Raw genomic sequence first — 14,684 nt, 5'->3', positions numbered from 1 at the left:
GTCTGAAAGCAGCGCTGTTCAGGGAAGCTTTTAATGTCTAACATTTTATTATTATTTTGCTGGAAGCCACCCAGAGTGACTGGGCAAACCCAGCCAGATGGGTGGGGTATAAACAATAAAATTATTATTATTATTATTATTATTATTATTATTATTATTATTAGGAGTACAACTAATTCTCTGTGAATTGGTTTTAATGGCTTTATTATGTATTATGTTTTGTTGCATTTTATTTTCCATGTGATGGTTGTGGTGAAATACAGAATAAAAACACCTTCAAAAATCAATCAAGTAGGATGAAGTCCAGTTGAAAACCATAGGCCATTAGTCATACCTAAATTTAGGAGGACAGGGATAATGTGTCAAAGGTGTCCTGAAATCCTGGATGGCCAGTTTCAACAACATATTTGATGGTTCTTTCCTCTTTGGGGAAAGTGGTAATGTTAGCCAAGTGTGTCACCATCACCACTTTTTAGGGAATTTTTTATTCTGATGTGTAGCTTTGCCCTTTCAGCTTCAAACACCCCTAAATTGCACAGATAAGGCAAAATATGGCTGCATGGCTTCTTCGCTGTTGAGCAGGCTGGGATTTCTTCATTAGTTAAGCCACAACGTGTTCATTTGCACCACTTCCATTTTGGCCGAAGTGGCTCTTACCTGTCAACAAAACCTGATGTTAACAGACAGGCCCTAAAGTACATGGATTTGCTTTCAATTGAGGGGAATTTGCATGTACAGTATAATCGTATCTTGCATGCAATTAATTTGCCCCATTTCAACCTTATGTGGTTGAAAGCTGGCTGGTTGAACTCCCACAAATCAATTGCACGCAAAGTGGAGATCTTGAAAGCTCCTATTCTCTGGGTGTGGAAAACACTTTTAAAGTCTCTGACTTGCTTACTGGGCTTGGGGAGGTTGCTGAGAAATCTTGTGGAAGCTCAGATGGCCCTGCGAGATCTTGCGAGAGCCTCCCAAAACCTAAAAGCTCTCTGGCTTGTTTGGAAGGTAAGGGGCAGCTCCAAGGGGTTGGTTTGGGTGTACACATTTTTGCATGTATGCGCCATCCCCAGAATGTATTTTTCCTTAGTGGAAGTGTAGTACAGTAGAGAATGAAACAGAAGAAAAGAAATCAAGGGTTTAAACTCTTGATTGTATGTTCTCAATGGTGATTAGAAATAGAGTGGAATTGCTATGCATTAAGTATAGAATACCATAGTTCAATTTTGATTACTTATAGATAATACACAGTGCACACACCTAAATTTTTGATGCTAATTAGTTGAGGGGGGAGAAGAGACAGATGGATAGATTAACAAGTGCCATCAATTCATCCCAGAGGCTTAGAGAAAATGTGGGCAAGGTTTAAAGGACTGCTTATATCAGCATTTAGAATAGCCTAAACCTTTTGCTTTCAAACCACAGGTTTGCTGCTGGAACTGTGTGTGTGTGTGTGTGTGTGTGTGTGTGTGTGTGTGTAAGCAAGCTTGCAATTTGAAGACTGCACATCTTGCTGTGTTTATTATTATATGCTGGTATAATTTGAACTATTACCTGTGGCAAACTAGTCAAGCCTTTCAGGCTCTGCTGGGACCAGGAAGATCGCAATAATAGGGTGTGGGGTTTGGATTTGGGTCAAAATGCAGCTTAACATTCCTGTTCAGTCATGAAGGTCACTTGGTAACCTTAAGCAAGTCAGTGTCTCTCAGACTAGCCTGTGTCAAAGGGTGGCAGGAAGGCACTTTGTTCACTGAAAGATACAATAGAAAAGCATAACAATAACGAGCCTTGAAGCATTTTAAAGACCAACACATTTATTATGGGCCAAGCGTTCGTGGACTCTGGATGACAAACATTTATGCCATATTAAATGTGTTAAGTCTTTAGGGTGCCACAATACTCTGTTGCTTTTGCTGCAACAGACTAACACAGCTAACCCAGTGGTGGTGATGGTTACAAAAACAACAGAAATAGTGTAAATTGTATTACAGAAGTCTTCGAGTATATTTTGGCTATTGCTAACTGGGACTGGGACCTGCCTGGAAACCAGTAATCTATGTTAGTTCTTTGCTCTTGTCATATTGCCAAGACTTTGAAAAAAGGGGACAGGCACCTGAGAGGAACTTGTGGAATGTGACAAGAATACTAATATGCCAAAGTTTATTAAAGTTGTTGTATTGTTTGTCAGACAAAATTAACAATGAAGTGGTTGGAGGGGTGTGTGCAAAGAGGAGAGGAATGTTTTCACCGAAGACATCAGGACTTCAAAACTGGAGGGGTAAATGAAAAGGGGAACTAGTGCTAGACCAGGAAGCATGTGTTTTTGAAACAATTGCAGTGAGCTTTGAGAACACACAGAAGTTAGATGTGAGCAGTTGCCATCTACAAAGGAACTAACTACACTTGCCTGCTGGCAGATCTCCAGGGTGCCAGGCAATAATCTCTCCCACTCCTAGTTACTTAGTTGAGCTCCTCTAACTGGATATCCCTAGATGCGAAACTCATAACCTGTCCCTAAAAAAAGATAGTCTGACTCGCACTTTGATATGAATGAAAACTTGGGCATGGCAACATGTGCCCAGCCCCGCTTTTAGACGAGAAAGGTCTCAAAGCTGGTTCCAGCTGGCATCAAGATACATCACAGAGAACAGCAAGCTCAACACATGTCACAAGTCCTTTCAGCTGTTGATCCATTGCAGCAGCTTACTCAGCTCTTTCCAATGGAGCTGTTTATTCCCTCTGTGGTCACTGTCTGTTCATGGGCTGAATTGGAACTTGGGCGCTGTAAAAGTGTAGACTGCTCTGAACAAAGCCACACGGCTAGCTAGAATTCAAAACAACAGCATTTAAATTTCAGGGTAAGTTATACCACCTGAAACAGAGAGATTTAATTTTCAGAGGATGTAGCTATGTTGGACTATTGTAGTAAAAACAAAAGGGAGTCTTATAGCACCTTGAAGACATATTATGTAAGGCATCATGGAGTAGATGCAGAAAGTGCTATCCTCAGATGGCAGGTTTATTTAAGCACAAACATGTGAAAAGAAAAAATGTAGGCCATGAAATGCAAAAAGTACAGTCTGTGCCAATTGTAAAATAGATGTACAGTCATACCTCGGGTTACAGATGCTTCAGGTTGCGCATTTTCGGGTTACGGACACTCCAAAACCCAGAAGTACCAGAATGGGTTACTTCCAGGTTTTGGTGCTCGCGCATGCTCAGAGGCACTAAATCGTGCTTTGAGCATGCGCAGATGCGCCGAATCGCAACCCACACATGTGCAGATGCGGCGCTGCGGGTTGCAGACACTGTGGGGTGCAAACGTGCCTCCCGCACGGATCATGTTCGCAACCCGAGCGTACACTGCATGTTAGATTGCTCCTGTCTCCCATTTCTTTTTGCTGAGCCTTTGAAGCATATTGCAATGCTTGACCGAGCCAGAAACCCAGCCAGATGGGTGGGGTATAAATTTATTTATTTGTTTGTTTGTTTATTTATTTATTTAAAAGCTGCTTGAAGGTGTGATGAGGGTCTTTGTTGTTTCTGTAGGCATCCCTGTCCCTACAAGGGGTCTCTAGATTAGGGCAACACATTCTAAACATTGGTCAAGACACCAGTTGGTAGACTTTGTAGCACAACTACATAAGGTGTAAAGCTAGAAAAATAAGGGCAAATAAACTTGTACAGAATTATCCTCAACACCATCTACAAAAAATGGATGTTATCCATCTCTGGGATTCCTGTAATGCTCTAGTTACACTGGCCCACTATATTGCAAGTGGTTTTAAAGACTTAACCAATGTTTCCTTTATCAACAAAAGCTGTGTTTGCTGCATTTTTAGATTAAATGGCTCCATAAGCATCATTGTGTGTTTTAAGCCTGGCCTGGTTTTTACCATTTGTTCTTCATTGTAATTATGAAGATAAAGAACTTTTGAAATTAGAGCTTAGTATTGCATATTCAACCTAGCAGTTCGAAAGCACGCCAGTGCTGGCGGGAAGGTAAACTGTTTCCGTGCGCTGCTCTGGTTTGCCAGAAGCGTCTTAGTCATGCTGGCCACATGACCCGGAAGCTGTACGCCGGCTCCCTCGGCCAATAAAGCGAGATGAGCGCCGCAACCTCAGAGTCGGCCACGACTGGACCTAATGGTCAGGGGTCCTTATTGCATATTCTGAAACAGATTTAAGTGCACCACCCTTCTTCTCCATTCTCTCTTGTGGTTTTAAATATAACACCCTCTCCTCCTTTTACTCTAGATCCTTGAAGAGAACATGAAGTTGGAATGCAAGTGCCACGGGGTGTCGGGATCATGTACTACTAAGACATGCTGGACAACTCTTCCTAAATTCAGGGAGCTGGGCTACATCCTTAAGGACAAATACAACGAAGCCGTTCAGGTTGAACCAGTGAGGGCAAGTCGTAATAAACGCCCAACTTTTCTTAAGATAAAGAAACCACTCTCCTACCGCAAACCCATGGATACAGATTTAGTGTACATAGAGAAATCGCCTAACTACTGTGAAGAGGACCCTGTCACTGGAAGTGTGGGAACACAGGGCAGAATGTGCAACAAAACAGCCCAGCAGACCAATGGCTGTGACCTGATGTGTTGCGGTCGAGGTTATAATACTCATCAGTATTCAAGAGTGTGGCAGTGCAACTGTAAATTTCATTGGTGCTGTTATGTTAAATGTAATACGTGCAGTGAAAGAACAGAAGTGTACACCTGTAAATGAAAGTGTGGCTTGGGAGGGGGAACCTACAGCCTTGGAATAAACACATTTTTTTTTGCACATAAGCTCAGTGCACCTACACACGACTGTAGCAAAGACCCACACTGTTTCCAAAAGGAAAACCAGCAAATGGATCCCATCTTCCCCTCTTAATATATCAGCGCTTAAGTGGAGACCCATCAAAGACTTAGAGAAATAGTCCAAAAACAACACCAGACTTTTTTAAAAAAAGGAAACAGAAACAAACAAGTCACCTAATACAAAAAAAAAAAGTGGGGGGAAATGCTCTCAGATAGTCTGCGCCTTCAGAACATAATTTATTGACTGCCTTAAGGGAAAAAGCCCATGTCCAGACCAAGGCAAGGGGCTCTTTGGGACTGGATGAGTGAGAGATTGAAAGGCACCACGCATAAAGAGAGGGCTGGGGGAAGAAACAATTCTTAAACATGGTCTTTGCACAGGATGGGGTGACAATGCGCCAGTGTGAATTTCAACTTAAAGAGAGTGGATTAAGCAGATTTAGGGATTTCTACACTTGTGAAAAGCTTCTGCTGGTCCTTCTGTCTTTCCGTTTTTTTCAGACAATGTGCTACTGCAAGTAGGATTGTTGATGTTTTCCATATAAACACTGGTTTATCTGCCTTTTTGTCGTGCTGCAGATATTTTAGCACAGGGATTTGGGACATCTGGGCATAATAATAATAGCAATATTTAACAATTTATCCAGATAAAGCTAATATTAATTTATTTAATTAAAAAGAACTCTACCGACATTTTTGAAAACCATTCTGCATTTAGATAGCCTGCTTTTTTTGTGGAATAATTTTGTAGATATGGAAAGGAGGGGACACCCTTGAGCTGTATATATTATTGTTTACTCAGATATTTCTACTAGTTGGAATTGCAGGATGTTTTTTCCTGCAATAATAGATGTTAAGTACAAAAGCAGGCATCTTTTATAATTTGTTTGGCTGTTTGCTGCTAGTTGTCTGGAATCTCAAACCGATATTCATCTTCACCTAGATACCAGTGCATAACCTGTCCAGTTTTTTTATTTTATTTTAAGGAGCATTACATAAATCCAGTTGGAAATAATGCATCACACATAAATGCAAAACTCCAGACAAGTTTCCATCTTTGGAAAATGAACCATAGGATAAAAGAGTATATTTTGTAAGAGACTATTTTTATATGAATATTTTATTTATACTATGTCTGCTTGTATAATTCTATAACCTGTACTTTTTCTCAAAACAGGCACACAATTTGTAATTGTTAGGCTATTTAACAGATAAAGGCTGATTACTTTGTTGACCTGAAAGTAGCAAGCTGGATGCATTCAGTTGTTACTGGTGGATGTACAAAATACAGAATGAATTTTCTCTCCGGATGTATGTACAACGTGGCTCTTTTCCTGCAGTTCAATTTGCAGAATATGCAGAACAAGAACAGGGTATGTAGCATCAGTTTTGTCACATGGTTTGAATTCATGGTTGGTATTAACTGGATGCTCCTTTATCCCATTCAGAAAAAAATCTGAATTAGCTTCCCAGATGCATCAGTCATTAAACTGTGGCGTTATGACTAGCAAATGTGCTGTGTGTGCTGTCAGTTAAACCTCTATATTGTGCTACTGTCAAATTTGATTTTATCAGTGCAAGACTGTAGACTATGACTGTAAAAACTAGCATGACACGCATAGACTGATTCTCATAGATAAGACACAAAGCTTACGGGTTTTGTCCAACTAGTTTTTGGCATTTGCCCTACTCTTTCCCTCTCGGAAGGTTCTTAGTGAAAAAGATCAAGTCACATTTTAGACAAACTTTCAATCAGGCCCCCATTACTTTTTGTGTGTGTTCAGTTCCTGCACTGTGGCATTTCCTTTCTTATCCCTAAGATTTTCTTCTGCAATTATGTTCAATTAAATTGTTTTGCTTTGGGGGAATTGTTGTGATCATTCCACCAGGATCACGGAAAATTCGTTCCCCCGAGTATGTAATTGACTTTTGCTATTTCACATCCTGATTCCAAGATGAAACTAATGGGACCCCTTTCCACATTATATCCAGAGAAACTTTCATGGAAGAAACTCATACAAGGAAATGTAAAAAATTGTACATGAAAATCTGTTGCATGATGTAAGCCAGGACTGTCCAACTCCCAAGAGACTGTGATCTACTCCCACTATAAAACCCCCGGCAGTGATCTACCCATTGGATTGACCAGAGTTGTTCAGCTCTTTTTCTTTTTTCTTTTGGAAAAGCTTAATCAAAGTTGTTGAGCCTTTTTGGGGGGGTGGCATCAGGGTCCCGCGATCAACCAGGATCAACCAGGGACATCCCTGCTGTAAGCTATTTCACATAGGTATACGAAGGTTGCTTATGTGAAGTCTTGGACATCCACAATTTTTTGTCTTGTGCATGCAACCCTCTGGGGCCCCATGCCTAAGGAACTTGTGTGCATGCATGGAGGGGCTGCTTATTTCTCTTCAAGGCTGCAGCCCCCTCAAGCCACATCAAATGTGCTCTGATGTGCGCCCTATCTTTCGAGATGTGATGGAAAAGGCTGCCATTTAAATCCTGGGCAGTGTATTTCAGACTGATGTATTGGAAATACAGGACCTAGTTGTTAGAGACATAAACATGACTGTATTGTGCCCCACCTAAGGCTTTAGGAAGGGGTAGAACATAAAACAATTTTTAAATCAATTGCATCAAATTTGACAACTCCTTAAAGCTGCTATTCCAATCACTATTCCAACCTTTCATTTAAAACCAATGAGATTTACTTCTAAATGAAGCTGTGTGTCCTGCGTCTAGTATGTCCCCCACTGCTGGTTTGGGAACCAGTGTACATATAACGTTAGCCACAACCCATATCTATCCCGTGTCTGCCCTGCTGTTTCTCATGAAATATTGTGCTTTGATCTGTGGAGTGGGTGGCGCTGTGGTCTAAACCACTGAGCCTCTTGGGCTTGCTGATCGTAAGGTTGGCGGTTCAAATCTGTATGATGGCCTCCTGTTGCTCTGTCCCAGCTCCTGCCAACCTAGCAGTTCGAAAGCACACCAGTGCAAGTAGATAAATAGGTACCGCTGTGGCAGGAAGGTAAACAGCGTTTCTGTGTGCTCTGGTTTCTGTCACAGTGTCCTGTTGTGCCAGAAGTGCTTTAGTCATGCTTGCCACATGACCCAGAAAGCTGTCTGTGGACAAATGCCGACTCTCTTGGCCTGCAGCGAGATGAGCGTCGCATCCCCATAGTCGCCTTTGACTGGACTTAACCATTCAGGGGTCCTTTACCTTTACCTTACTGTGCTTTGATGCATCTTTCCCCAAAACAGCTTTGATCGAGAGAAGGAACAACCTTGCTGCATTTTAAGTTGGTAAAGTATGCACACTAGGACTTTAGTGACAGTGGTCAATTTGTGAGGTCTTCCTGTCTCATTAAAAACTATCACAAGAATGCATACATGCCCAGTAGTTTACCTTCTTTAGGAACTATTAGCACTCTAAATTAGTCTTAAGGGCTACATTTGAGAGATCAGAAATGAATGTGAGGAAACACAGCTTTATTATGAGTCATGATTTAAATCACATGAACCACACGGGGGTCACTTCATAAAAAAATGGTGCCATGTAGATCAGAGCAGGACTTAATTTCTTGGTAGCAGACACACCATCGAAGTAATGTTTGAATTGTTCCTTGGCACAACCACTTGGGTTGAAAGAGCAGAAGAGTGCACTGGAAGCAAGCCTCCTCCCTGCAACTTCCTCCAACAACAGAGTGGGTAAGTGTAAAAGGAATTAGGGCTAATGCTCACCAATATCCTCAATGGGATAGAGAGTTTCACCATTTAATAACCTAGAAGAAGACAGAAGTTCCTAATGTGCAGCATCTCTTGTTACAGGGTTGCAATGAGAGCGGTATCTGCTGAATTGTGCAGTGGTGTTTAAGCAGAGGCCATTTTAGGCTAGCATGAGTAGTGCAATCGCACTGGGTGCCGCGCTGCAGGGGAGCCACAACAATGCTGTAGAATCATAGAGTTGGAAGGGACCAGAATGGAATGAGAGTAGTGGAGGGGGTGGTTTAGCTTCATCAAATTTGAGAGCCCAAAGAAATTTGAGAACCAATGAATTATGGAACTAAAAGCCTGGAATATACTCATCTACATCATTAAGATGAGTTAGAACAGTTGATCATAAATTCAACAAGTGCAACTTTCCTGAAATGAAGCTGCAAGCTGGGTTGGCTCAATAGTGTCACACTTTATATACACCCATTTATTACATTCTCTACAGTTTTCAAGCTACAATCTACAAAGCACTGAGGAGGAACACTGGATGAACCATGTCTTTAGATGGCACCTTATGGGTTAGGAAATGTTCAATGAATTGACAGTAAGTAGATTTTCAACTTATGGCTCATCCACAAAATATGATTTGAGAAAAATCTAACTCTATCACTGCATTAATAAGAACCGATTCTCAAAGTTTTATGTAGTCCACTAATTACTATTAGCTAAATGTCTGTGAAGTGGACATGTGATTTAATAATGTAGACATTGTTTGTGAATTACAGAAAGCGCCAACCGTTACATTTGCAGTATGTTTTTACTCTACGAAAGCATTACGTAGAATTTATCTCTTTCTGTATATCTTTACATTAATGATGCACAGTGTATAACTATCTCAATGACTCCTAAAGATCTGGTTTCTTTAAATAGATTTACTTGCAACAATAAGAAGCGGGTGTGTACAAAGAAAATTCATTTTTAGAAAATTCATAATGAACTAGGGAGAAAGTACATGAATATTTCACTAATTTAGGTTTAGAAATCATCTTTAACTTGAACAGAACCTTTTAAAAGTTTGGACTATCTCTCTTGCTTAGAAGTATTTCAAGTCAATAAAACTTTTATAACTAGCAGTCCTTTTAAATTGTGCAGTGAGGAATTAATTGGGAATTAATTGTTAAATAAATAAATTATTTGGAATGACCAACATTGCTTAATATTTGAAAATCTCTAAGCAATATAAAAAAATAGAACACAATAAAAATAAAAGTCTAAATGCAGATTTAGCATAAAAAATATTATAGCAAACAGATTAAAAACAGACATACAGTGATAACAGGGTCCAATCTTACAAGTCAGGGGAAACCAGGGCATCTGAAGCAACAGATGGATGATGCCTCAATGGCATGAAAAATAAACATGAAGAAGAGATACCTCTGTATTTTTTTATCTCTCTCCCCAACCTATTATTCACCATCTCTTGGGGTTTTCTTTATTAAAGATTGGCACAATAGCAATTTATGATAGGATTCCCCTCAAAAAGGCTTTTGCCAGATGAACAAAGTGTTCAGTGAATGTCCCTGTAGGAACCCTGGGGATATTTGAAAGCAAATATTTCATTTCATTTATAATTTGTGTACCACCCTTCTACTGTATCGAAGGCTGAAGAAATGACCAAAAGTACAACAAAAATATCACTGCCATTCGATAGCAAGTATAACAAATAACCAGCAATGAAAAGAAAAACCCATTCACCTATAGTATTATGAGATGATATGTCGTAATAATAAATAAAAACAAAGGGAAAAGACTATGGAAACAAACTGGAAGACCCAGTCCTAAAGATGCATGTAGCTGCAAAGGCACATGGTGTGGCTTGTATCAGCATAGCTATAGTTGCATTTCCAATGAAGTGAATTTGCCTTGTTGTTATGATACTTTGCCAGTTACATTCACATTCAGATTATTACTATACATCCAGATTCATGATCCTGAATGCCATGGATGCTCCAATGAAGGTATGAACCTCAGTCCTGGAATTCACAAGCAGAACACAAGGCTGCTCACCTGCTGAGGTGCTTGTGGGCCCTGCTCCCACCTCAAGTGCCATTCACTGGAAATGCTGGTCAGGTGACACGCAGGAAGCTGAGTCATGCCCACACCCAGTTCTTAAGTGGGCAAACACTGGGGGAGACCGTGCATGAACCAAATCAATGCTTTGCTTCTCTCTTGTTCTCCCTCTTCCTACTGGTGCTTGATGTTATGTGGAGCTGACAGTGCTGATCAGGCGATAAATGTATGGAACATAAGGACTCTGTGGAGAAACTTTGCTGCTGGATGAATACTGGGGGCAGGGGCTTTCCTTTGATCTTACACCTATGTGGAATGCTATAGATATATATGGGTTTCTCAGGACCAGACCAGTGGAGTTTTCATGCGAATAGGCTCAGATGATTCCACAGAAAACCTCAAGCATTCGCTCAGCCAGTCCTATTATCAGGTATACCAATGAAGCAGTGTGAATCCTAAGAGCCGCTTCCAGATATCTTTTGTGAGTTGACAGAAGATGTTGGGACTCAGATTGATCTTACTTGCACATAATCTGAGTGTTGTTCCTAATGTTTACTTCAACATTGCAAAGATGTGGGAGTGCATCTCTTGGATCACATAAACCAGCTGCTTGGTGTGGAAGAATGTCTTTTCAAGACATGTGTGTGAGCAAGTTTCCTATCCTCTTCCCTGTTGGTGGGACTCGGTGGGTGAAAGAGGAATGCATACAGAGGGTTGCACAACACCAAGGTGACTGAAGATCTTTGTGCATCTGCAGACAACCCATGTTTGCTTAAGTGAACACATTTACTCAAAACCACAGCGCAGTTGGGTTAATATGTAGGTGTGGAGACTTGCACTAATGTGTAGGTCTTCGTGGTGGTTGAAATGCATGTAGGTCCTACCACACTGCATCGTATATAGTGATTAATGATGGAAGAGTTCATATTGTAGACCTTTGCCTATGTTTTGAGATGCCTTATATGAGGAGAGCTTTTTGATCCCAACATGTTAAAGAACATCTGGATTCTGCAAATGAAAGGCATCAAACCCTCTTTCAATTCCAGTTCCCTCCTGCCATAAAGGAGAATTCACATACCAATCCATAACAGATCATTTCAGACATTCCAGACAGCCACAAGTAGAGAACAAGTTCATTAAGGTATGATCAAGATGTTTCTGAGCTTTGTAATTCCTTGGCTCAGAATATGACATTGGGTGACTCATGCTGTTCACCTTGAAAATAAAGTTAACATTAAAACTTCTGAGTTTGCCTCTGGCTTGGATTAAATCAAAGGTGGAAAATAATTGATCCTGCCCTTCTACGATTCAACCACTTTGAATCTAACAGAGACAACTGTGGCTGCTGCTATGCTACTGATTGCAGGGGCAGGGAGGTCAGGATATCTCCTTTCATTCCCTTGCTCCATCCCCCTCCTTCCTCCACTCACCTCTCCTCCCTGCTGCCTACTCATGCTGGCTATATACTCCCTCCAGAATCAGCACCATGCCACTGAATATTAGTCTCTGGGGAACGACAGCGTGAAAGGGCTGTTGCTCTTATGCCTTGTGGACTTCCCATAGGCATTGGTTGGTCCTTTTGAGATGCTGGACTGGTGGCATGAGCCAGGGATAAGATTCAGGGGAAGAGACCGAGGATACAGGGGACATCTTGTACCAGGAGGAGGATTTGTACTCAGAATGACTCCTTGACATCCCTGCCAGCACTTTTCCATCCTGAAGAGAGTGTGCCATCTTCCTCAGACTCTGAAGGCTCCAGCTGAGGACCATAGTAGAATCTCAGCTTCCCCCGTGCTGACTGGTTCTGAGAATAGCCTGAGTCCCTTTAAGAGTAGAGGCTCCACTCATCTGGATGAGCAAGCGGTTGAGAGAGAGCTGCAGTCTGGATTGGCTGCTTGTTGGAACAACATTCAAACCTGCCCAGTTGATGCCTATAGTCCACTTGGAGCTGTCCAAGGTGCTACGTGCCTCATTTTGGACCTTGACCTTTGCTTTGCCTGACTTTGCTTATCCGGATCTATACTATGCTTTGGTTGACTGACCTCAATGGAACCAGACCTCTACTTCAGCTGATCCTGTTCATGGGAATTTGACCTCACTTTGACTTTGACCTGCTGGACCTGGCATTGCTTACTAGAGTCTGAGCTGAGACTAGTGGTTTGTGGTTGGAATCTCTCCCTCCATTGCCTGGGACAGAACAATTGGCTAGGCCTTTGACATGACCAAGCAGAGCTCTTCCTATGATCTGAATTGGGTTGATGTGATGGTTTTCCCATGCTGCTGCCATAACACTTTGCACCAATAACTACGCTGTTCTTTCAGCTGGAGTGGCACGTTCCCACAACAGTGCTGTCTATTTCTGATGATGGCTGTCATGGATCTTTCCAGGCCAGGTGGGAGAATAATGCGATGAATCACTTTGTCCACATGATAATGACAACAAGACTAATCCGCTATGGGTGCAGGATGAATGTGCTTTTGAACACCAGAGAGCTTGCAGAAGATTTCACCATTCCAGGACAATTCGGACCCTGCCCAATGATGTACTACCTCCTTGAAGACACACTTTTATTTATTTATGTATATATTTTACCCCACTGCTTACAGCATTAGAACTTGCTTGCACATTAAGAGAATTCAAAACAATAATAAGAAATGAGGGAGGAGCAAAGGCAAGCAAGCCAACACAATGGAACGTCTACCCAACACGACAGATGAAAACCTCTAAAAACAACCCAAGAATGCTGAAGCTATGCCGTTACAGAACATGTCTACTTTGAAGTAAGCTCTGTTGAGCTTAATGTGACTTTTTCCCATATAAGGGGGCAACTGAAACCCAGGATCTGCCAGGTTGAGCAAGTTTGGATCTCGAGGACCTCCAGCTCAGCCGGCCAATTCCTGATGCAGCCAGGCAGTGCCTTTGTAACTCCCCCATCCTGTCTCAGCTGGAGGCATGCTGGCATAACTCCCTCATCCCAAGACCTGTGGCTCTTATGCTGGCATAAGCCCTGAAAAATAAGTGTTCCAGGAGAAGGAGGAACTGAGTGCGGGAGACTGGAACTTTTGCTGGATCCTAAATCTGCACAGCTCTGTCACCTGACCTGCCAACCCAGTGGACTTATGCCACAAAAAGGTGGTGTAAGTCAAACTCAGTTTTAAAGGTTTGTTTTCTCTCTGCCAGGCTTAGATCAGCAGTAGCCCCACTCCTGAACAGAGTTTCCATCTGGTATACTTTATGCCAGAAGTGCCTGGCGTGCTCTGGTCCATGGGGTCATGAAGAGTCGGACACGACTAAACGACTAAACAACAATACTTTCTGCTAGCTTACTGTAAACCAGTGTAAATTACACTGGCCTCCCATACTTAGGACCGCTCCCTGGGTGTGTATGGGATTGCAGCCCAAGGCTATTGATTTTGAATTGTTTAATAAGCAGTATTCAATCAGCAAGTAAACTTGCCTGTAAAATCATAGGCTTACATATGATCTGAAATGGATCTCCTGATCTAAAACAAACAGTTTAGCACCTTGAATTTGAATAGCCATTTACTTGAGGGAATGTGGCACTCTCATTTTGCAATTTGTGAACTTTAAAAAAATGCACCAGCTCTCAGACTCAGCTTTGAATATTCATCTATCAGTATTCAAAAATGATTGCTCTTAGGAGCAGAGCTAATCTGAAAAATGTATGCATGAGAGTAGGAGAAAGGAAGCCAGATTTTACCCTGCACTCCTACTAGCAATGGGTTTGCTTTCAGGCATTTATATGCAGCACATGCCGACATGTCGCTCACAGTATTTAACTCAATACTTGGGTTTTATCAAACATTATGGTCCTATTGGCATTGGGTTAGCGTGAAGGATTCTCGCTCTCTCTTCAAAACACTGGGACCCCTAATTGGCTATTAAGGACTGTTTCCCCCTTAAATGCATATAATATCAAAGCAGGGAAGAAGCAGAACATTCTAGAAGCAAAGATTAGTGTTTTGCAGCAAATTACCCTCAGTGTAACCAAGGTATTCATTTTTGCTTGCTACAAAGCGGGGGGGGGGGGGGGATGTTGTGTTTTCTAGAAAAGTTGCCAAAGGCAC

General features: G+C 41.6%; 1 protein-coding gene across 6 annotated transcripts in view; it reads left to right on the top strand.

Annotated features, from left to right (window-relative positions):
* WNT7A (Wnt family member 7A) overlaps positions 1-6,323 on the top strand; it is a 64,543-nt gene extending 58,220 nt beyond the window's left edge. For all 6 annotated transcript variants that reach the window (XM_083489391.1, XM_083489393.1, XM_083489392.1 and 3 more), the window contains exon 4: positions 4,255-6,323. In XM_083489391.1, coding sequence (XP_083345517.1) covers positions 4,255-4,734 — 480 coding nt within the window. In that variant the 3' untranslated portion in view covers positions 4,735-6,323. The remainder of the gene's footprint in view (positions 1-4,254) is intronic.
* The last annotated feature ends 8,361 nt before the right edge of the window (positions 6,324-14,684 follow it).

Source organism: Podarcis liolepis (genome assembly GCF_965112155.1).
Source record: "Podarcis liolepis genome assembly, chromosome: 2".
Classification (NCBI taxonomy): domain Eukaryota; kingdom Metazoa; phylum Chordata; class Lepidosauria; order Squamata; family Lacertidae; genus Podarcis; species Podarcis liolepis.
Note: the sequence above shows the minus strand (reverse complement) of the source record. Positions and strands in the feature narration are given on the sequence as shown.